Below are 21,966 nucleotides of genomic sequence, written 5' to 3' on the forward strand. Positions count from 1 at the left end.
TTATCGAGGAAGTAAAATACTCTTTGTGTGGTAACTTTGAAATAAATGATTTTGGAGAGGCTAATGTTGTTCTTAACATAAAGATGTTGGGAGAAGGAGGAAATAGGGGGTAACTCTTGTGAATCCTATTAGGTTGAAAAGACATTTAGTTGTTTTGGATATAGTAACTACACATCTGGTCAAATTACTTATGACACAAGCGTGTTGTTAAGGAAAATGATATAATCGCATAGAATCAAATGAGATACTATCAAATCATGGTCTTCTCGTGTATTTGGCTAATCCAACGAGGCCTAATATCTCATTGCTATGATTAAACTTAGTCGATTTGTATACAATGTAGGGGATGATCATGGCAAGCCCTAGAGAGGGTATTGCGCTACCTAAAAGGGACTATGAGTAATGTAATTTACTATACCAGGCACCTAAGGGTACCAGAGTGTTACAATGATGCAAACAAGATATCTGATGGTGACGAGATTTATGCCACAAGTGGATATGTGTGCTTGCTTGGAGGTGTGATAGTTTCATGGAAGTCTTGTAAGTATACCATCTTAACAAGATCAACAAAACAAGTAGAACTGGCAACATAAGATACTACCATAGTTGAAGCTAAGTGGCTTCTTGAACTCCTTATGGATTTACCAGTAGTTGAAAACTAATAGTGGTTATCTCTATGATCTATGATAATCAAATAGTCGTAATCAAAGTGAACAGTTCTAAGGATAACATGAATTCTACAAAGCATGTCAAAAAGCGATTGAAACTATTAGAACACTAAGAATCTCTAGAGTAATTGTGTTGGACTATGTCCATACATCTAAGAATTTGGTAGGTCGATTTAGAGAAGGTTTGTCCATAATGTGATAGATGGTGCATCGTGTAAGATGGGCTTGAGACCCTCTTAATGCCATTCCTTAGTGGTAGCATGTTCTATGTGATTGGAGATCTCGTGAAGTAGAATGGTGAAACAAGATAGAGAATGACTGATGGAGAGACTCCTTAAATAAAATCTAGGTAATTTGATATGCATATTTCTCCTTTGATGTATCGTAGGCTAACTAAAATCTTAATATGATCGGAGTGATTTATCTAAGCAGGGATGTTATCTTATAGAACATCCTAGAAGGAACACACCTATATGAGTTTGACTGCTATTCATAGTCTATGATATTTGGGAAATCTTTATATACACCTGAAAGGCCTAGAAATGTGACTTCTATGCTTCAAACCAAGGGGATGCTTGTAACAATCTAGTATCAGATAAGAACTTTGGTGAAACTCACTTCATGCAAAACCGTTAATTCAAAGCATAGTCCATTGTTCAGATGTGAATGTATAACCCATGTTCTAGATGGATGGTCAACTTAATAGCCTCCACCAAGACCATGATATATCAAAGAGTAGTGGATTTGAGTTTGTCCAATATGTGGTTTAGATTTTGGTGGGGAATGTTAATATTTTATTGGCTTGACCCATTTAAAGTGTTTAATAATTTTGAAAGACAAGATTAAACAAACTATGTATGATGCTTTAGCACCATATGGATAGTTGTGACATATTTGTATTCCTTGAGTGGTTGAGGAAAAGGTAAAGGCGTGTCACACTCATGCCAGCGCCGCCTCCGCCGAGACAAGGTGTGCGTGGCGAAGTGAGGCATGGTGTGGTGCAGCACGGTCGCAGTCAAGGTCGTGGTGCGGTGTAGCGTTGTTGTGGATACATAGATTGATAAACTGGTGTTGTGGTTAGAGCGCAAGCATTTGTGAAAGTAACACTAGAATTTTCACAATTTAACATAATTAAGAAGTTATATCTTGATGACACAAAGTTACTTGACCTATGATCTCACGTGCCCTTTTAACTCTCTCGTTCTCTGGTCTCACCCTGACTATTTAGGTTTCCTAACTCGCCAATATAATCACCCTCATATCATTTGCTCTCAAATCACTTCTCTGCCACTGCTCAACTATCAGTTGAGTACTCCATTACAACAATTACAACACTTACGCACACGAGTTATACGAGAGTAGGTCTCCGAAATGAATGACGACTAAGTGTTTATCTACTCAGATGAAGGACGACAATAACATTTTTGGGAAGTATCATCAGAACAACTCCTTACTTCCTTCGCTTCTTCCTAATGTTTTTTATTGCGATTGAGTCAACACAACAACTAAGCTGCACTACAACAACTAGTACGACTATATCAACGGCAATGTCTCTGTTAGGTTTGAGTCCTATGAGGGCCTTAAAACTATGTTACTATTTATTTTGTTCATATTCATTAGGTTCAAATCACATGTGCACCTTTCTATTGACATCAAAAAATTAGGGCCAACTTTCTAGATTAAAATGCAACTAAAAGTACCTAAATTTCTATCGGTGGGGATCGAGTGACTCTTTAAACCGATTATTACACAAGTTAACCAAACTAAAATTAACATTGGTGAATAGTGCCATTAATTTCTAGTGCAAAATAGCCCATCCAAGCAACACATATGTGGATATCGTTATATATGTGTAAAGGTAATGCATCACACCATTGTCACCCATGTATTTGGAAAATACCAAGAGTCAAAACCACTTGTTTATTGTATTTTATGGAGATTGTGTTGCTTACGTATAAATTATAACCCAACAAAGTGGTCACTAAATGTCAAAACCAACTAGATTCTAGGTCATCTCTAGCTTATCTTATTAATATTCTTTTGGCAAAATCTTGCACAAGTACAAGGACTAACATGTGTAGATATCTCTTAAATTAGTAGGTAATCCATCACATATATTATTGAGACAAACTAGCAACATAGAAAGTGCAATAAAGTAGCAACAATGGCAGCCAAGATATGTTCCCTCCTTATGCTCCTTGCTCTTTCTGCAAGTGGTTCTAGCGCGACCATTTTCTTGCAATGCTCATAAGATCCTATAGCTTCCCTTCTTCCCCCATACCTCTCACCCACAATGGATTCAGTATGTGAAAACCCAATTCTTCAACCCTACATGATCCAACATGCAATCTCAATAACATCTTACCTTTATCACCCTTGTTCGTCCAACAACCGGTAGCCCTATTACAGCAATTATCTTTGGTGCATTTGTTGGCACAAAGCATCAGGGCACAACAACTACAGCAACTTCTGCTGGCAAACCCTGCTATCTACTCTTAGTAATAGTTGTGTCGTGGTTTCTAAAACCGGGGGACAATATATTTGTATTTTGTGGGGGATGCATGCACGGACTCAGTCTGAAAGGTGGATCGTGGGGATCCCAGCGAAGAACTGAGACACAGGGGTTATACTAGTTTAGGATTTCTGCGTAGTCTAGTTTAGTGTTGATCATAGTATTGCTTTGAAGCGTGTTATAGCAAGTTTTCTTGTGTCCTTAGAGGAAAGAGGGCCTACCCTTTTATACTGCCCTTTTATAGTTCAAGGGTTGGACCTTACAGAGGAGATCTGTTTTCTACGAGAGAGAGAGAGAGAGAGTGTGTGTGTGAGATCGGCTCCTCCGAGTCGTCGTGCATGTTCTTTGTAGGGTCGTGCGTAGCCGTACTCTTGGTATGATGTATCGTCTCGCTCGTTCATCATATGGCCCCCTGTAGCTAGTCTGTCACTGACATCTCCATAGTAGTGTGTGGAGGATCCTGCGGGTCAGCGAAAGTCGCCTAGAGGGGGGTAAATAGGCAAAACCTAAAAATTACAAACTTTGAACACAAACTTTACCCAGGGTTAGGATTAGAAATGAGTAATAAAAAATCAAAGGAGAGTTCTTCTTGCTATGAGTTGCTCGATCAATGCAGATAACTTTGGGAGCAAACTCAAAAAGAATGTAAGCAAGAGAACTTAGAGAGAGGGGAGAGGAAGAATCAAATGAACACAACAATTTATTTCCCAAGTTTTAGTTCCAAAGAAACTACTCCCTGTTGAGGAGGCCATGTAGGTCGGGTCTCTTTCAACCCTTTCCCTCTCTCAAACAGTCACTTAGACTAGTTGAGTGCTTATCCTTAATCTCAAAGGTTACTTAGACCCTGCAAGGATCACCACACACTTAGGTGTCTCTTGCTAGCTTTACAAGTCACATGAGAGTTTTAGAAGGAGGTGAAGAAAGCACGGTTAAGAAAGCCAAGCAACAAATGAAACACCGGATCACACTCTCTCTAGACTTCCCAAGGCACTAAGTACTAATGATCACTAGTCACAATTATCGCACATGGAGAGACTTGGAAGCTTTGAATGTGTCCTGGGATGGAGTACTTGCTCATGTATTGAATGCGAGTGAATGGGATGCTTGGATGTTTTGAATGGAGGTGGTTGGGGTTGTATTTATAGCCACCAACCACTTCCCAGTGAAAGTCGCCTAGAGGGGGGTGAATAGGGCGAATCTGAAATTTACAAACTTAATCACAACTACAAGCCGGGTTAGCGTTAGAAATATAAGCGAGTCCGAGAGAGGGCGCAAAACAAATCGTGAGCGAATAAAGAGCGAGACACGATGATTTGTTTTACCGAGGTTCGGTTCTTGCAAACCTACTCCCCGTTGAGGTGGTCACAAAGACCGGGTCTCTTTCAACCCTTTTCCTCTCTCAAACGGTCACTTAGACCGAGTGAGTTTCTCCTTCTCAATCAAACGGGACACAAAGTCCCCGCAAGGACCACCACACAATTGGTGTCTCTTGCCTTGGTTACAATTGAGTGAATCACAAGAATGAATGAAGAAAAGAAGCAATCCAAGCGCAAGAGCTCAAATGAACACAACAAATCTCTCTCGCTAATCACTAAAGCTTTGTGTGGAGTTGGGAGAGGATTTGATCTCTTTGGTGTGTCTTGTATTGAATGCTAGAGCTCTTGTAAGGTGTAGAAGTGTAGAAACTTGGATGCCATTGAATGTGGGGTGGTTGGGGTATTTATAGCCCCAACCACCAAAATATGGTTGTTGGAAGTGTGCTGTCGCATGGCGCACCGGATAGTCCGGTGCGCCACCGGACACTGTCCGATGCGCCAGCCACGTCAGCAGACCGTTGGCTATCGACCGTTGGAGTTCTGACTTGTGGGGCCTCTGGACTGTCCGGTGGTGCACCGGACATGCATTGTAGAGTGTCCGGTGCGCCTCCCGCGCGTGCTCTGACTCTGGTGCGCACTGTAGCGCATTTAATGTAGTTGCAGACGACCGTTGCCCGCGAAGTAGCCGTTGCTCCGCTGGCACACCGGACAGTCCGGTGTGCACCGGACACTGTCTGGTGACTCACCGAAAAGTCCGGTGAATTATAGCGGAGCGCCCTCTGAATTTCCCGAAGGTGAAGAGTTCAGCCTCGAGTGCCCTGGTGCACCGGACACTGTCCGGTGGCACACCGGACAGTCCGGTGCGCCAGACCAGGGTGCCTTTGGGTTGTCCTTTGCTCTCTTTGTTTGAACCCTTTTCTTGGTCTTTTTATTGGCTTATTGTGAACCTCTGGCACCTGTAAACTTATGGACTAGAGCAAACTAGTTAGTCCAATTATTTGTGTTGGGCAATTCAACCACCAAAATCAATTAGGAAATAGATGTAAGCCTAATTCCCTTTCAATCTCCCCCTTTTTGGTGATTGATGCCAACACAAACCAAAGCAAATATAGAAGTGCATAATTAAACTAATTTGCATAATTGTAAGTGCAAAGGTTACTTAGAATTGAGCCAATATAAATTTTCATAAGATATGCATGGATTGTTTCTTTATTTTTAACATTTTGGACCACGCTTGCACCACATGTTTTGTTTTTGCAAATTCTTTTGTAAATCCTTTTCAAAGTTCTTTTGCAAATAGTCAAAGGTAAATGAATAAGGTTTTGAGAAGCATTTCCAAGATTTGAAATTTTCTCCCCCTGTTTCAAATGCTTTTCCTTTGACTAAAACAAAACTCCCCCTTAATAAAGATCCTCCTCTTAGTGTTCAAGAGGGTTTTAAGACATCAATTTTGAAAGTACTCTTTCTCCCCCTTTTTGAACACAACAAGATACCAATTTGAAAATCATGATTTTAAAATTAGGTGGTGGTGCGGTCCTTTTGCTTTGGGCTAATACTTTCTCCCCCTTTGGCATGAATCGCCAAAAATGGATACTTGAGTGAAATATAAGCCCTTGTAACTACTTTCTCCCCTTTGGCAAACAAAATATGAGTGAAGATTATACCAAAGACGAAGAGTTGCTCGCAGCGACGGCGAAGGGTGAGTTATGGAGTGGAGTGGAAGCCTTTGTCTTCGCCGAAGACTCAAATTTCCTTTCAATACACCTATGACTTGGTTTGAAATTCACTTGAAAACACATTAGTCATGGCATATAAAAGAGACATGATCAAAGGTATATTTATGAGCTATGTATGCAAGACATCAAAAGAAATTCCTAGAATCAAGAATATTTAGCTCATGCCTAAGTTTGTTAAAAGTTTGTTCATCTAGTGGCTTGGTAAAGATATCGGCTAATTGTTCCTTGGTGTTAATATATGCAATCTTGATATCTCCCTTTTGTTGGTGATCCCTTAGAAAATGATACCGAATGGCTATGTGTTTAGTGCGGCTATGCTCAACGGGATTATCCGCCATGCGGATTGCACTCTCATTATCACATAGAAGAGGAACTTTGGTTAATTTGTAACCATAGTCCCTAAGGGTTTGCCTCATCCAAAGCAATTGCGCGCAACAATGTCCTGCGACAATATACTCGGCTTTGGAGGTAGAAAGAGCTACAGAATTTTGCTTCTTTGAAGCCCAAGACACCAGGGATCTTCCCAAGAACTGGCAAGTCCCCGATGTGCTCTTTCTATTAATTTTACACCCCGCCCAATCGGCATCCGAATAACCAATCAAATCAAATGTGGATCCCCTAGGATACCAAAGCCCAAACTTAGGAGTATGAACTAAATATCTCAAGATTCGTTTTACGGCCGTAAGGTGAGCTTCCTTAGGGTCGGCTTGGAATCTTGCACACATGCATACGGAAAGCATTATGTCCGGTCGAGATGCATATAAATAGAGTAAAGAGCCAATCATCAACAGGTATACCTTTTGATCTACGGATTTACCTCCCGTGTCGAGGTCAAGATGCCCATTGGTTCCCATGGGTGTCTTGATGGCCTTGGCATCCTTCATTCCAAACTTTGCAAGAATGTCTTGAATGTATTTCGTTTGGCTAATGAAGGTGCCCTCTTGGAGTTGCTTAACTTGGAATCCTAAGAAATACTTCAACTCCCCCATCATTGACATCTCGAATTTTTGTGTCATGATCCTACTAAATTCCTCACATGTAGATTCGTTAGTAGACTCAAATATGATATCATCAACATAAATTTGGCATACAAACAAATCTTTTTCAAGAGTTTTAGTAAATAAAGTAGGATCGACCTTTCCAACTTTGAAGCCATTATCTATAAGAAAATCTCTTAGGCATTCATACCATGCTCTTGGGGCTTGCTTGAGCCCATAAAGCGCCTTAGAGAGCCTATACACATGGTTAGGATACTCACTGTCTTCAAAGCCGGGAGGTTGCTCAACATAGACCTCTTCCTTGATTGGTCCATTGAGGAAGGCACTTTTCACGTCCATTTGATAAAGCTTAAAGCCATGGTAAGTAGCATAGGCAAGTAAAATGCGAATTGACTCAATCCTAGCTACGGGTGCATAGGTTTCACCGAAATCCAAACCTTCGACTTGTGAATAACCCTTGGCCACAAGTCGGGCTTTGTTCCTTGTCACCACACCATGCTCATCTTGCTTGTTGCGGAAGACCCACTTGGTTCCTACAACATTTTGATTAGGACGTGGAACTAAATGCCATACCTCATTCCTAGTGAAGTTGTTTAGCTCCTCTTGCATCGCCACCACCCAATCCGAATCTTGTAGTGCTTCCTCTATCCTGTGTGGCTCAATAGAGGAAACAAAAGAGTAATGCTCACAAAAATGTGCAACACGAGATCTAGTGGTTACCCCCTTATGAATGTCGCCGAGGATGGTGTCGACGGGGTGATCTCGTTGGATTGCTTGGTGGACTCTTGGGTGTGGCGGCCTTGGTTCTTCATCCTCCTTGTCTTGATCATTTGTATCTCCCCCTTGATCATTGTCGTCATCTTGAGGTGGCTCATCTTTTTCTTCATCAACTTGAGCTTCATCCTCATTTTGAGTTGGTGGAGATGCTTGCGTGGAGGAGGATGGTTGATCTTGTGCATGTGGGGGCTCTTCGGATTCCTTAGGACACACATCCCCAATGGACATGTTCCTTAGTGCGACGCACGGAGCCTCTTCATCACCTATCTCATCAAGATCAACTTGCTCTACTTGAGAGCCATTAGTCTCATCAAACACAACGTCACAAGAAACTTCAACTAGTCCTGAGGACTTGTTAAAGACTCTATATGCCCTTGTGTTTGAATCATATCATAGTAAAAAGCCTTCTACAGTCTTAGGAGCAAATTTAGATTTTCTACCTCTTTTAACAAGAATAAAGCATTTGCTACCAAAAACTCTAAAATATGAAATATTGGGCTTTTTACCGGTTAGGAGTTCGTATGATGTCTTCTTGAGCATTCGGTGTAGATACAACCGGTTGATGGCGTAGCAAGCGGTGTTGACCGCCTTGGCCCAAAACCGATCCGAAGTCTTGTACTCATCAAGCATGGTTCTTGCCATGTCCAATAGAGTTCTATTCTTCCTCTCCACTACACCATTTTGTTGTGGGTCTAGGGAGAAGAGAACTCATGCTTGATGCCCTCCTCCTCAAGGAAGCCTTCGATTTGAGAGTTCTTGAACTCCGTCTCGTTGTCGCTTCTTATTTTCTTGATCCTTAAGCCGAACTCATTTTGAGCCCGTCTCAAGAATCCCTTTAAGGTCTCTTGGGTATGAGATTTTTCCTGTAAAAAGAACACCCAAGTGAAGCGAGAATAATCATCCACAATTACAAGACAATACTTACTCCCGCCGATGCTTATGTAAGCTATTGGGCCGAATAAATCCATGTGAAGTAGCTCAAGCGGCCTGTCGGTCGTCATGATGTTCTTGTGTGGATGATGAGTACCAACTTGCTTCCCTGCCTGACATGCGCTACAAATCCTGTCTTTCTCAAAATGAACATTTGTTAGTCCCAAAATGTGTTCTCCTTTTAGAAGCTTGTGAAGATTCTTCATTCCAACATGTGCTAGTCGGCGGTGCCAGAGCCAGCCCATGTTAGTCTTAGCAATTAAGCAAGTGTCGAGTTCAGCTCTATCAAAATCTACTAAGTATAGCTGACCCTCTAACACTCCCTTAAATGCTATTGAATCATCACTTCTTCTAAAGACAGTAACACCTATATCTGTGAAAAGACAGTTGTAGCCCATTTTGCATAATTGAGAAACGGAAAGCAAATTGCAATCTAAAGAATCTACAAGAAAAACATTGGAAATTGAATGGTCAGGAGATATAGCTATTTTACCCAATCCTTTGACCAAACCTTGATTTCCATCCCCGAATGTGATAGCTCGTTGGGGATCTTGGTTTTTCTCATAGGAGGAGAACATCTTCTTCTCCCCGGTCATGTGGTTTGTGCACCCGCTATCTATAATCCAACTTGATCCCCGGATGCATAAACCTACAAAACAAGTTTAGTTCTTGATTTTAGGTTCCCAAATGGTTTTGGGTCCTTTGACATTAGACACAAGAACTTTGGGTACCCAAACACAAGTCTTTGACCCCTTGTGCTTGCCCCCAACATATTTGGCAACTACCTTGCCGGATTTGTTAGTTAAAACATAAGAAGCATCAAAGGTCTTGAAAGAAATGTTAGAATCATTTGATGCCTTAGGAGTTTTCTTCTTAGGCAATCTTGCATGGGTTGATTGCCTATAACTAGATGTCTCACCCTTATACATAAAAGCATGATTAGGGCCAGAGTGAGACTTCCTAGAATGAATTCTCCTAATCTTGCTCTCGGGATAACCGGCAGGCTACAAAATGTAACCCTCGTTATCCTGAGGCATAGGAGCCTTGCCCTTAACAAAATTAGACAATCTTTTAGGAGGGGCCACTACAAGAAACTGATAAATGTTCGTGGGTTTTGTTAAGAACGTGGGCACCGACGTTCTTACATTAGTTAAGTTCATGGGTTTTTTAAGAACGTGGGTACCCACGTTCTTAAATTAAGTTCGTGGGCCCTAGCCAAAACCGTCGAACTTAACATTTTAGGAACGTGGGTACCCACGTTCTTAAATTAAGTTCGTGGGCCAACTTGACACCGTCGAACTTAACAAAAAGACCGTTTGGGCCAAGCTATGCCGTTTGGGCCATTTCTGATATAGGATGACCCAGCCCATAAAAGACCACGCCCGCCCAGGCCCACCACGCAGTCGATAACCTCATCGTCTCATCCTCTTCCTCCTACCGTCCAAACGCAGCCGAAGAGGAAAGGAGAGAGAGGCGGCGAGGATGGGGCGGAAGTGGAACGAGCTGCTGTCGTCGGCTCCATGGAGGACGGGGGAGGCGGCAGAGGACGAGGACGCGGCAAGGATGAGCCGAGAGGGGAAGGTCAGCGTCACCAGCAACCCCGAGGAGATGCCCACCATGAGCGTGCCCTGGAGCAGACGCCCGGACCTCGACCTCACCATCGACGACTTCGAGGAGGACGAGATCGACCCCGAGCTGCGCTACTCCTTCCAGCGGAACAGCAGGGTACCGTATATGCCCGACCGACCGACCATCGTTTTTTTTGTTCTATGATTTCCCCTGCTCCTGCTCGATGGATTGTTAGCTTGCTTGTTAGCTCCTCGCCGTTCTGGGGAGATTGTGACCCTGTCCCTGGAACACGCTGTCAGGTTCAGAATCCTTATAAACTTGTGCAGGAAATGTACCGGTGTTCTGTGTGTTCTTGGATATTGGATTGCATTGGCTAAAAAACGAATTAAAAAATGTACCAGGTCACCGATAACAGCATTAGCACTTTGTAAAATTGCAGTTGCTGAAGGATAGGATTATGTTGATTTGTTAATGAAAAGTAGTGTCCTGTAATGCACCGGGGCACCACTAGTGCTGGGTATGGATCACACTTAAACTCACACGTTGTTACTGATTTGTTCATTACAGCAGCTTCCAATCACCCTTGCTACCTGCACCATCATCAGAGCCTGAAATCGTGAATGCTGTTTTCGCGGGCCCAACAGTTTCAATTTCTTCCCAGTCCATGTGTGCTCTTACGTACATATGCTGTGTTGGCAATTAGCCTTCATTAGTTTCAGTCTTATGATCTTATTCACCCTCTTCTCTTATTTGTATATATGTCAGTTCAGTTACCTAGATGTCTGGAAAAAAAATTACTTCTTTGCGAACGGAATAGTAGGGTGCTGATGTGGGATGTCTTGCTCTACGTACATATAATAGCTGAGAGAGCAACTTTTAATATCTCTAAGAGCAACTTATAATATCTGCTCTTTGAAGTATCATCTGCCTGTACAATTTTCCCTAGTAAACAATGGTCTCAACCCAGTATTCCATGTATCCCGCCTCTCATGGGTGATCATGGTATAGATGTCCCTTTATGTACTAATAAAATAGAAATAGCATCGATCCTTGCTGATTTAGTAAGGTGTTCAGACGTTGTTAACCAAAAGTATCAATATCCATGTAATCCATTTGTGTTACATTTAGGCAAACCAAACGCCACCTAATACTCCACTCATTCCAATTTATAATTTGTTTTACTTTTTTACTCCAAATTTGACCGGCTTGTCTTATTAACAAAATCATAATTATAGTTAGTTATTACTGTGATATTGTTTAGCATATAATATATTTTAAATATGGTTTTGGATTTTAAAAAGTGAATAAAAAGAACCGGTCAAACTTGGACGAATTAGTCACATTTGGAAGTTTGAACAAGGAGGGTATTGTAGACTACTTAGGGTGCTTTAGTTTTTTTATCTGAAGGACGCTAACCTCCGAGCGTGCTGCTATTTCTTCTAGATGGGAGGTATAGATGAATCTGCGTTGGATCGTCTCTCGCTGGTCACAGATATGACAAAGCACATACGTGTCCAGGCCTCAGGTGGAAGGTCCACTACATCCGAACTTGGGCAGTTCTCGCCTGTCTTTGTTTGGTTGTTGCGAGTAATATATTTCATTCCTTTTCTCCTATACTAATTATGTATACTGAACGTTGAACGCTTTGGCTATTCCCTAGCTGCACATCATCTTATAAACCGTCAAACATAAACCTCAGGGGCCCTGTTATGCATCAGACACCTTTGGTGTGCGACGAGCCGATGACACCGTGCTTCCTTTACTACAGGAATTTTATCTAGATTTGGCAGAAGACAACAGAAAAATTACTCCACGAGATTACCTAGAGCTAGCATTGAGGCCTGTTCAAGGTGGAGGAAGGGACATATCTGCAAAGAATGCGGTATGATAGATTTTCATGGGTGAAACGTAGCTTTGTACTTGTGCTTGGTAACTATACGTATGGACTATACTTATACTTCTTTTGTTGTTCTGGAAGATACGGGACTCCATCCGTGCACTTTTTCCGGACAGGGAATGTTTTACACTTGTGCAACCTGTGAACAATGAGAAAGATCTCCAACGTCTTGATCAACTTCCTGTAAGTATTTCTTCCTTTGAACTACAGCTGCTATTTGTGGTCTTGTACTTAAAATTCTCAGCAAATATCATATGTTGCAGGTTAGATTCAAACTTTTCCTAAGTTCATTTACGCAAATAGCAAAGTACCCACATACATATTGTTGTATATATTTTTTGACCATGTATTCTGAATTTCTGATTGGATTGGACTATTTTAAAAAGTTTGGAAATTTTCTTGAAGGTAGTGGGTTAAGGTACCAGTCAGAAAAATGAAGATTTTGTATGATGCAGTGCAAACTATATTATTTTGTGCATTTTCCCGGTAGCTGTACATTTTTATGGTAATAACATATACTTACATGGTACCAGACTACTAGTCCAATAAGGCAGTCTTTAACACAACTTCGGTCACTGATTTGAATTGTGATATTTTTGTAAAACCTGTAGATTGCTCTTGAAACATATTTACACTTTAAACAGTTTGATGGCATGTACAAATTATGTATGTCCCTTTATGACGTGAGTCAGAATCATAATGCACGTTTTGGCATAATTATATTGTTCTAGCAGATTGATGTTGGTGCAATAATTCCTAATTTCTGTGATGCAACTGAGTAATTTCCGTCCAGAGTTCAGATCCGGTCTGGATGGTTTCATGAAATTTGTTCTTGACCGAACAAGACCAAAACAACTTGAAGCTAGTACAATGACAGGTCCCATCCTTGCTGGATTGACACAATCATTTCTTGATGCTATTAATAATGGTGTTGTCCCTACAATCTCTTCATCATGGCAGGTATATTATGATTGCTTATAGCAATGTGGCTTCTTTTTTTGGCTTACAGTGCTTTAAATGTTTTTGCTGTTGGTGCTGGGTCAGCTCGTTCAAAATTTGAAAAGCTCCTTCACAGTTCTCTCAAAAAGGCCTTTGAGGTGATCTTATCATTACTCATCAGCTGCTTTTGAGTCAGCATGCCTTCTTATTATTTTATTTTCACATGGAACATTGATTAATGCCTGCCAATTGCTGAAGTAAATTACAATATATGAGTTGGTTGGCTAACGTTGAAGCACATGAATGCAGGACTACAAAAGGAATGCTTTTCTGGAGGCTGACTTGCAATGTTCTAATAAAGTTCAGAACATGGAATCAAAGGTGCGAGCAGCATGTAACAGTTCGAATGAAAAATTAGATGACATAGTCAGGGTAAGACAACAAAAAACTTCTCTGCTGTTGTAATTAATCGACAAGAACCTTATCCTTTATTATTGTTTATGGTAATGTCCTTGTTGCTGGATTAACTGCAGCTCCTTGATGACCTACTCAAAGAGTATGAGTCAACGGCCTATGGTCCTGGAAAATGGAAAAGGCTAGCCACATTCTTACAGCAGTGGTATTCACCTCTTCAATTGTCTTGTTGGTTGATGTGGAATGATCTCATTATCTCACACAATCATTTTTTCCTTTGTTGGAATGAACACTGCAGTTTGGCTGGCCCTGTTCTGGACCTTTTCAGAAGACAGTTAGAGCATATAGATGCTGAAAGGAACGCCCTGAGATTGAAATGCAATTCAAGAGATGTGGAACTATCTGAGAAGGTAATTATTTCTCTCAATGTTATGTTGCACACTCTCTCTCAATGTTCAGGAAAAAAAATTATGGCATCTTTATTGTTAATTTTCTTCCAAGTTTTGCTATGTGCTTCTTGGTCACTTCCATTTGCTTGTTATGTGTAAATAGATATTCTAGTGGTGGAGCTACGAACAACAATCCGATGTTCTGATCGAGAGCGATGGAGCTAATGTTCGAACTTGTGTGTTTGAACTTGTGAACTAAAAATGTGCACTATGGATGTGAACTTATGTGAACTTATGTATTTGGACTTATGTGAATTTGTGAACTTATGTATTTGGACTTGTGTGAATTTGTGATATGAATATATATCCATGTGTTTGAAATCTATATTATATGTGATATTATGTGTTGCATGTGATTTTATGTTTGTCTAATTTTTCATTTCTGTAATTTTTATTTTTTTTCTGGAAAAAGGATAAGAACGTGGGTACCCACGTTCTTAATGTTAAGAACGTGGGTACCGTCGAACTTAATGTGCAGCCCACGCAGACCCACGCAGGCCACATAAGTTCGACGGCCACGTGTCCCCGTCGAACTTAACAGTAAGAACGTGGGTACCGTCGAACTTACTTCTCTAAATTCGACAGCCCCCGTCGAACTTAAAAACACACGTTCTTAATGTTAAGTTCGACGGTACCCACGTTCTTAATGTTAAGTTCGACGGTACCCACGTTCTTAACCTTAAGAACGTGGGGGCCGTCGAACTTACTTCTTTAAGTTCGTCCAAAAATCGCCGTCGGCTATATTCGTCGGTAAACCCACGTTCTTATGGTAAGTTCGACGGCCTATTACATTAAGTTCGACGGTTTTTCAACCACGTTCTTTCACCCACGTTTTTCACCCACGTTCTTTTTCACCCACGTTCTTTAACCTTAAGAACGTGGGTACCGTCGAACTTAATGTGCAGCCCACGCAGACCCACGCCGGCATTAAGTTTGACATTGTCCTCCTTTTGAAAGCCAATGCCATCCTTGATGCCAGGGCGTCTCCCACTATAGAGCATGCTTCTAGCAAATTTAAATTTCTCATTGTCTAAGTCATGCTCGGCAATTTTAGCATCTAATTTTGCTATATGATCGTTTTGTTGTTTAATTAAAGCCATATGATCATGAATAGCATCAATGTTAATATCTCTACATATATTGCAAATGAAAACATGCTCAGTGGTAGATGTAGATGGTTTGCAAGATTTTAGTTCAACAATCTTAGCATGTAATATTTCATTTTCACTCCTAAGATTGGAAATTGTAACATTGCAAACATCTAACTCTTTAGCCTTAGCAATTAATTTTTCATTATCATTTCTAAGGCTAGCAAGAGATTCATTCATTTTTTCAATCCTAGCAAGCAATTTAGCATTATCATCTCTAAGATTGGAAATTGAATCATCACAAACATTTGAATCAACCTTAGCAATTAAACTAGCATTCTCATTTCTAAGGTTGACAATAATATCATGGCATTTGCTTAGCTCACTAGATAATCTTTCACATTTTTCTACTTCTAGAGCATAAGCATCCTTAACCTTAACATGCTTCTTGTTTTCTTTAATTAGGAAGTCCTCTTGAGAGTCCAAGAGATCATCCTTCTCATGAATAGCGCTAATTAATTCATTTAGTTTTTCTTTTTGTTGCATGTTTAGGTTGGCAAAAAGGGTACGTAAATTTTCTTCCTCATCACTAACATGTTCTTCATCACTAGAGGATGCATATTTAGTGGAGGATCTTGATTTTACCTTCTTCCTTTTGTCGTCCTTTGCCATGAGGCACTTGTGGCCGACGTTGGGGAAGAGGAGGCCCTTGGTGACGGCGATGTTGGCGGCGTCCTCGTCGAAGGAGGAGTCGGTGGAGCTCTCGTCGGAGTTCCACTCGCGGCACACATGGGCGTCGCCGCCCCTCTTCTTGTGGTACCTCTTCTTTTCTCTCCTCTTGCCCTTCTTGTCGTCGCCCCTATCACTAGATAGTGGACATTTTGCAATAAAATGACCGGGCTTACCACATTTGTAGCATACTTTCTTGGAGCGAGTTTTGTAGTCCTTCCCACTCCTTTGCTTGAGGATTTGACGGAAGCTCTTGATGATGAGCGCCATCTCCTCATTGTCGAGCTTAGAGGCGTCAATAGGTTGTCTACTTGATGTAGACTCCTCCTTCTTCTCCTACGTCGCCTTGAATGCGACCGGTTGTGCTTCGGACGTGGAGGGACCATCTAGCTCGTTGATTTTCTTTGAGCCTTTGATCATTAATTCAAAGCTCACAAAATTCCCTATCACTTCCTCGGGAGTCATTAGTGTATATCTAGGATTACCACGAATTAATTGAACTTGAGTAGGGTTAAGGAAAACAAGTGATCTAAGAATAACCTTAACCATCTCGTGATCATCCCATTTTTTGCTCCCGAGGTTGCGCACTTGGTTCACCAAGGTTTTGAGCCGGTTGTACATGTCTTGTGGCTCCTCCCCTTAGCGAAGCCGGAAGCGACCAAGCTCCCCCTCGATCGTCTCTCGCTTGGTGATCTTGGTCACCTCGTCTCCTTCGTGCGCGGTCTTTAGCATGTCCAAAATCTCCTTTGCACTCTTCAACCCTTGCACCTTATTATACTCCTCTCGACTTAGAGAGGCTAGGAATATAATTGTGGCTTGGGAGTTGAAGTGCTCGATTTGGGCCACCTCGTCCTCATCGTAATCCTCATCCCCTACGGATGGTACCTGTACTTCAAACTCAACAACATTCCATATACTTTTGTGGAGTGAGGTTAGGTGAAATCTCATCATATCACTCCACCTAGCATAATATTCACCGTCAAAGGTTGGCGGTTTGCCTAATGGAACGGAAAGTAAAGGAGTATGTCTAGGAATGCGAGGGTAGCGTAGGGGTATCTTACTATACTTCTTGCGCTCTTGGCGCTTAGAAGTTACGGACGGCGCATCGGAGCCGGAGGTTGATGGTGATGAAGTGTCGGTCTCGTAGTAGACCACCTTCCTCATCTTCTTTTTCTTAACGCCACTCCGATGCGACTAGTGTGAAGGGGATTCCTTTCCCTTCCCCTTCTATTTGTTGTGGGACTCTCCCGATGAAGCCTTCTCGTGGCTTGTAATGGGCTTCTCGCCGGTCCCCATCTCTTTCTTGGCGTGATCTCCCGACATCACTTCGAGCAGTTAGGCTCTAATGAAGCACCAGGCTCTGATACCAATTGAAAGTCGCCTAGAGGGGGGTGAATAGGGCGAATCTGAAATTTACAAACTTAATCACAACTACAAGCCGGGTTAGCGTTAGAAATATAAGCGAGTCCGAGAGAGGGCGCAAAACAAATCGTGAGCGAATAAAGAGCAAGACACGATGATTTGTTTTACCGAGGTTCGGTTCTTACAAACCTACTCCCCGTTGAGGTGGTCACAAAGACCGGGTCTCTTTCAACCCTTTCCCTCTCTCAAACGGTCACTTAGACCGAGTGAGTTTCTCCTTCTCAATCAAACGGGACACAAAGTCCCCGCAAGGACCACCACACAATTGGTGTCTCTTGCCTTGGTTACAATTGAGTGACTCACAAGAATGAAGGAAGAAAAGAAGCAATCCAAGCGCAAGAGCTCAAATGAACACAACAAATCTCTCTCGTTAATCACTAAAGCTTTGTGTGGCGTTGGGAGAGGATTTGATCTCTTTGGTGTGTCTTGTATTGAATGCTAGAGCTCTTGTAAGGTGTAGAAGTGTAGAAACTTGGATGCCATTGAATGTGGGGTGGTTGGGGTATTTATAGCCCCAACCACCAAAATATGGCTGTTGGAAGTGTGCTGTCGCATGGCGCACCGGATAGTCCGGTGCACCACCGGACACTGTCCGGTGCGCCAGCCACGTCAGCATACCGTTGGCGATCGACCGTTGGAGTTCTGACTTGTGGGGCCTCTGGGCTGTCAGGTGGTGCACCGGACAGGCACTGTAGAGTGTCCGGTGCGCCTCCCGCGCGTGCTCTGACTCTGGCGCGCACTGTAACGCATTTAATGCAGTTGCAGACGACCGTTGCCCGTGAAGTAGCCGTTGCTCCGCTGGCACACTGGACAGTCTGGTGAATTACAGACCAGGGTGCCTTTGGGTTGTCCTTTGCTCTCTTTGTTTGAACCCTTTTCTTGGTCTTTTTATTGGCTTATTGTGAACCTCTGGCACCTGTAGAACTTATGGACTAGAGCAAACTAGTTAGTCCAATTATTTGTGTTGGGCAATTCAACCACCAAAATCAATTAGCAAATAGGTGTAAGCCTAATTCCCTTTCACCTAGCCATTGCCTTCTTTCTGCTGACCGGACGGTCCGTGCCCTTGGTCCGAACGGTCCGCCCTTGGTCCACAACAGCTGAAATCGCAACGGTCAGCAGTAACAGCTATATCAATGGCTATAAGTGCATTAAATACATCGTTAGATGTCAGATAAAGCAGTCACGGACGGTCCGGCCGTGCACCCCGGACGGTTCGAGAGGACGCTAAAATGCATTTTACTAAACCCATTACCTTCGGGTTTTTCTGGTTTTTCAACGAGCGGACGGTCCGCGCCTGAGGCTGGACGGTCCGAGCATGGTCCCGGATGGTGCTCTATTCTCCTTCGGACAGTCCATAGTGTAAATGCGAGTTTTGCATAGATTCTATCCGAGGCACACCTTGTTGTCGCGGACGGTCCGCCGGAAGGGCACGGACGGCCCGCGCACAAGTGAATTTTCCAAAAAGCATCTCCTGTCCGGAATAATCTACGGTATTCCAGACAGTCGACTTAGAATTGATATAGACAGACTTATGCACCTGAGAAATAATCAACTAAGAAAACTGGTTAGTCCATAAGATTTGTGATGGTCATCAAGCACCAAAATCGATTATAGAACATGGTTAAGGCCATTTCCCTTTCAATCTCCCCCTTTTTGGTGACTGATGCCAACACAAACCAAAGCAAATATAAAGTGTAGAAATGTAGCTAGTTTGCATTTTGAAAAATGTGCATAAGTTACTTTAAATGAAAGCAGTTCTGAGTATATATGAGTGTTTTATATAGTTAAAATTTTGGACCACATTTGCACCGCTTGGCTTGTTTTTGCAAATCTTTTGGAAAAGTATTTTCAAATTGTTTTGCAATTAGCCAACAGTATAAGGCTATAAAGGCATTTACATGTTTTGAGAGATCCTCTCCCTTTTTGAAATGTTTTTCCTTTGACTAAATAAAATCTCCCACTGAAGAAGTTCTCCCCTTAGCTGTGAGGGTTTTTGCAAACACAATACTGACAATAGTTCCAATTTGGAAGAAAAAAGTTTTCAGAAAACAGGGTGGTGGTGTGGTGGTCCTTTTGCTTTGGTGTATTAATTTCTCCCCATTTGGCATTAAGCGCCAAAAACAAAGAAATCTAGAGGCCTATAACAAGAAAGATATGAATGTAAATACATGAGTAGTGCAAAGGGTATATGATACTGACAAAATTGTAGTGGAAGCCTTGCCTTTGCCTACAACTCCATTTCCCTTTCAATCTAAGACTAAGTATAGAAATACAGTTTGAAGCACATTGGTCTTAGCTTTGGCACAAGAAGAATAAGAAATATGCATTTATACCAAATGAAAAAGACATGCCATGATCAAAGGTATAAAAATGAGCAATGTGTGCAAGATTTCAATCAAAGTTCTGAGAATCTAAGACATTTAGTTCATTCCTAAGCTTACTGAAAGTCTTTTCATCTAGGGGCTTGGTGAAGGTATCGGCTAACTGATTGTGGGTCCTAACATAATCAATTATGATATCTCCTCGTTGTTATTGATGTCTCACGAAGTGATACGGATGTCTATGTGCTTTGTGTGACTGTGTTCAACAGGATTGTCCGACATACGGATTGCACTCTCATTGTCACATAGGAGAGGGAATTTTCTCAATTTGTAGCCATAGCCTCTAAGAGTTTGCCTCATACAGAGTAATTGTGCACAACAGTGTCCTGCATCAATATACTCGGCTTCGGCGGTGGATAGAGCTACTGAATTTTGTTTCTTTGAAGCCCAGGACACCAAGGTCTCCCTAGAAACTGACAAGTCCCTGATGTACTCTTTCTATCAATCTTACATCTGGCATAATCAGCATCAGAATACCCGATTAAATCAAAGATAGATCCCTTGGGGCACCATAGTCGAAAAATAGGAGTATAAACTAAATATTTCATGATTCTTTTCACGTCCCTTAGGTGGATTTCCATAGGGTCGGTTTGGAATCGTGCACACATGCATAATGAAAGCATAATATCCGGACGTGAAGCACATAAAGAGAGTAAAGATCCTATCATCGACCGATATACCTTTTGATCTACAGATTTACCTCCAATGTTGAGGTCGAGATGCCCATTTGTTCCCATAGGAGTCTTGATGGGCTTGGCATTCTTCATTCCAAACTTCTTGAGAATGTCTTGAGTGTACTTTGTTTGGCTAATGAAGGTGTCCTCTTGGAGTTGCTTGATTTGGAATCCAAGGAAATACTTCAACTTCTCCAACATGGACATCTCAAATTTCTATATCATAATTCTACTAAACTCTTCACAAGATGACTTGTTAGTGGACCCAAAGATAATATCATCAACATAAATTTGGCATATAAACAAGTCTTTGACAATTGTTTTAGTGAAGAGAGTAGGGTCACCTTTTCTGACTTTAAAACCATTAGTTATAAGAAAGTCTCTCAGGCATTCATACCATGCTCTTGGGGCTTGTTTGATCCCATAAAGCACCTTTGACAGCTTATAGACATGTGAAAGATACTAACTTTCTTCAAAGTCGGAGGTTGCTCAACATACAACTCTTCCTTGATAGTACCATTGAGGAAAGCACTTTTCACATCCATTTGATACAACTTAAAGTCATGGTGAGTAGAATAGGCAAGTAATATTTGAATTGACTAAAGCCTAGCTATGGGTGCATAGGTTTCATCGAAATCCAAACCTTTGACTTGTGAATACCCTTTTGCAACAAGTTGAGCTTTGTTCCTAGTCACCACACCATACTCATCTTGTTTGTTGTGGAATACCCACGTGGTACCTACAACATTTTGGTTAGGACGTGGAATTAAATGCCAGACCTCATTCTTCGTGAATTTCTTGAGCTCCTCTTGCATTGCCACCACCCAGTCTGGATCTATAAGTGCATCCTTTACCCTGTATGGCTCAATAGAAGACACAAAAGTGTAAAGTTCACAAGAATGAGCAACTCAAGAACGAGTGGTACCCCCCTTTTGAATGTCACCAAGGATGGAGTTGACAGGGTGATCTCGTTGAATTGCTTGGTGGACTCGTAGGTGAGGTGGTCTTTGATCTTGAGTCTATTCTGCATCCTCCTTTTCTTGATCAACTTCATCTCCCCCTTGATCGATGCCTTCTTCTTAAGGTGTCTCATTGTCTTGAACTTGATTTTCTTCTTCTTGAGTTGGTGGAGATGCTTGTATGGAAGATGATGGTTGATCTTGTGCTTGTGAAGGCTCTTTAGGTTCTTGTGGACACACATCTCCAATGGACATGTTTCTTAGTGTGATGCACGGAGCCTCTTCGTCATCTAACTCATCAAGATCAACTTGCTCTACTTGAGAGCCATTAGTCTCATCAAACACAATGTCACAAGAAACTTCAACTAATCCAGTGGACTTGTTGAAGACTCTATATGCCCTTGTGGCTGAGTCATAACCAAGTAAAAAACCATCTACTGCTTTAGGAGCAAATTTTGAATTTATACCTCTTTTAACAAGAATAAAGCACTTGCTTCCAAAAACT

At 41.8% G+C, this 21,966-nt stretch overlaps 1 protein-coding gene and 1 pseudogene across 2 annotated transcripts; both read left to right on the forward strand.

Annotated features, from left to right (window-relative positions):
- Nucleotides 1–2,730: 2,730 nt before the first annotated feature.
- z1A1_9 (alpha zein pseudogene) lies at nt 2,731–3,066 on the forward strand (annotated as a pseudogene). The gene has a single exon (NR_153780.1). The product of NR_153780.1 is annotated as an alpha zein pseudogene (transcript).
- A 7,335-nt stretch (nt 3,067–10,401) lies between these two features.
- Nucleotides 10,402–10,959, forward strand: LOC103655052 (uncharacterized). The gene is made up of 3 exons (XM_008681865.2): nt 10,402–10,667; nt 10,742–10,837; nt 10,908–10,959. The coding sequence occupies exons 1-3, from the start codon at nt 10,420–10,422 to the stop codon at nt 10,957–10,959; spliced, it is 396 nt and encodes a 131-aa protein (XP_008680087.2). The 5' UTR covers nt 10,402–10,419.
- Nucleotides 10,960–21,966: the final 11,007 nt, after the last annotated feature.

The sequence above is a fragment of the Zea mays genome, chromosome 4, assembly GCF_902167145.1.
Source record: "Zea mays cultivar B73 chromosome 4, Zm-B73-REFERENCE-NAM-5.0, whole genome shotgun sequence".
Lineage (NCBI taxonomy): Eukaryota > Viridiplantae > Streptophyta > Magnoliopsida > Poales > Poaceae > Zea > Zea mays.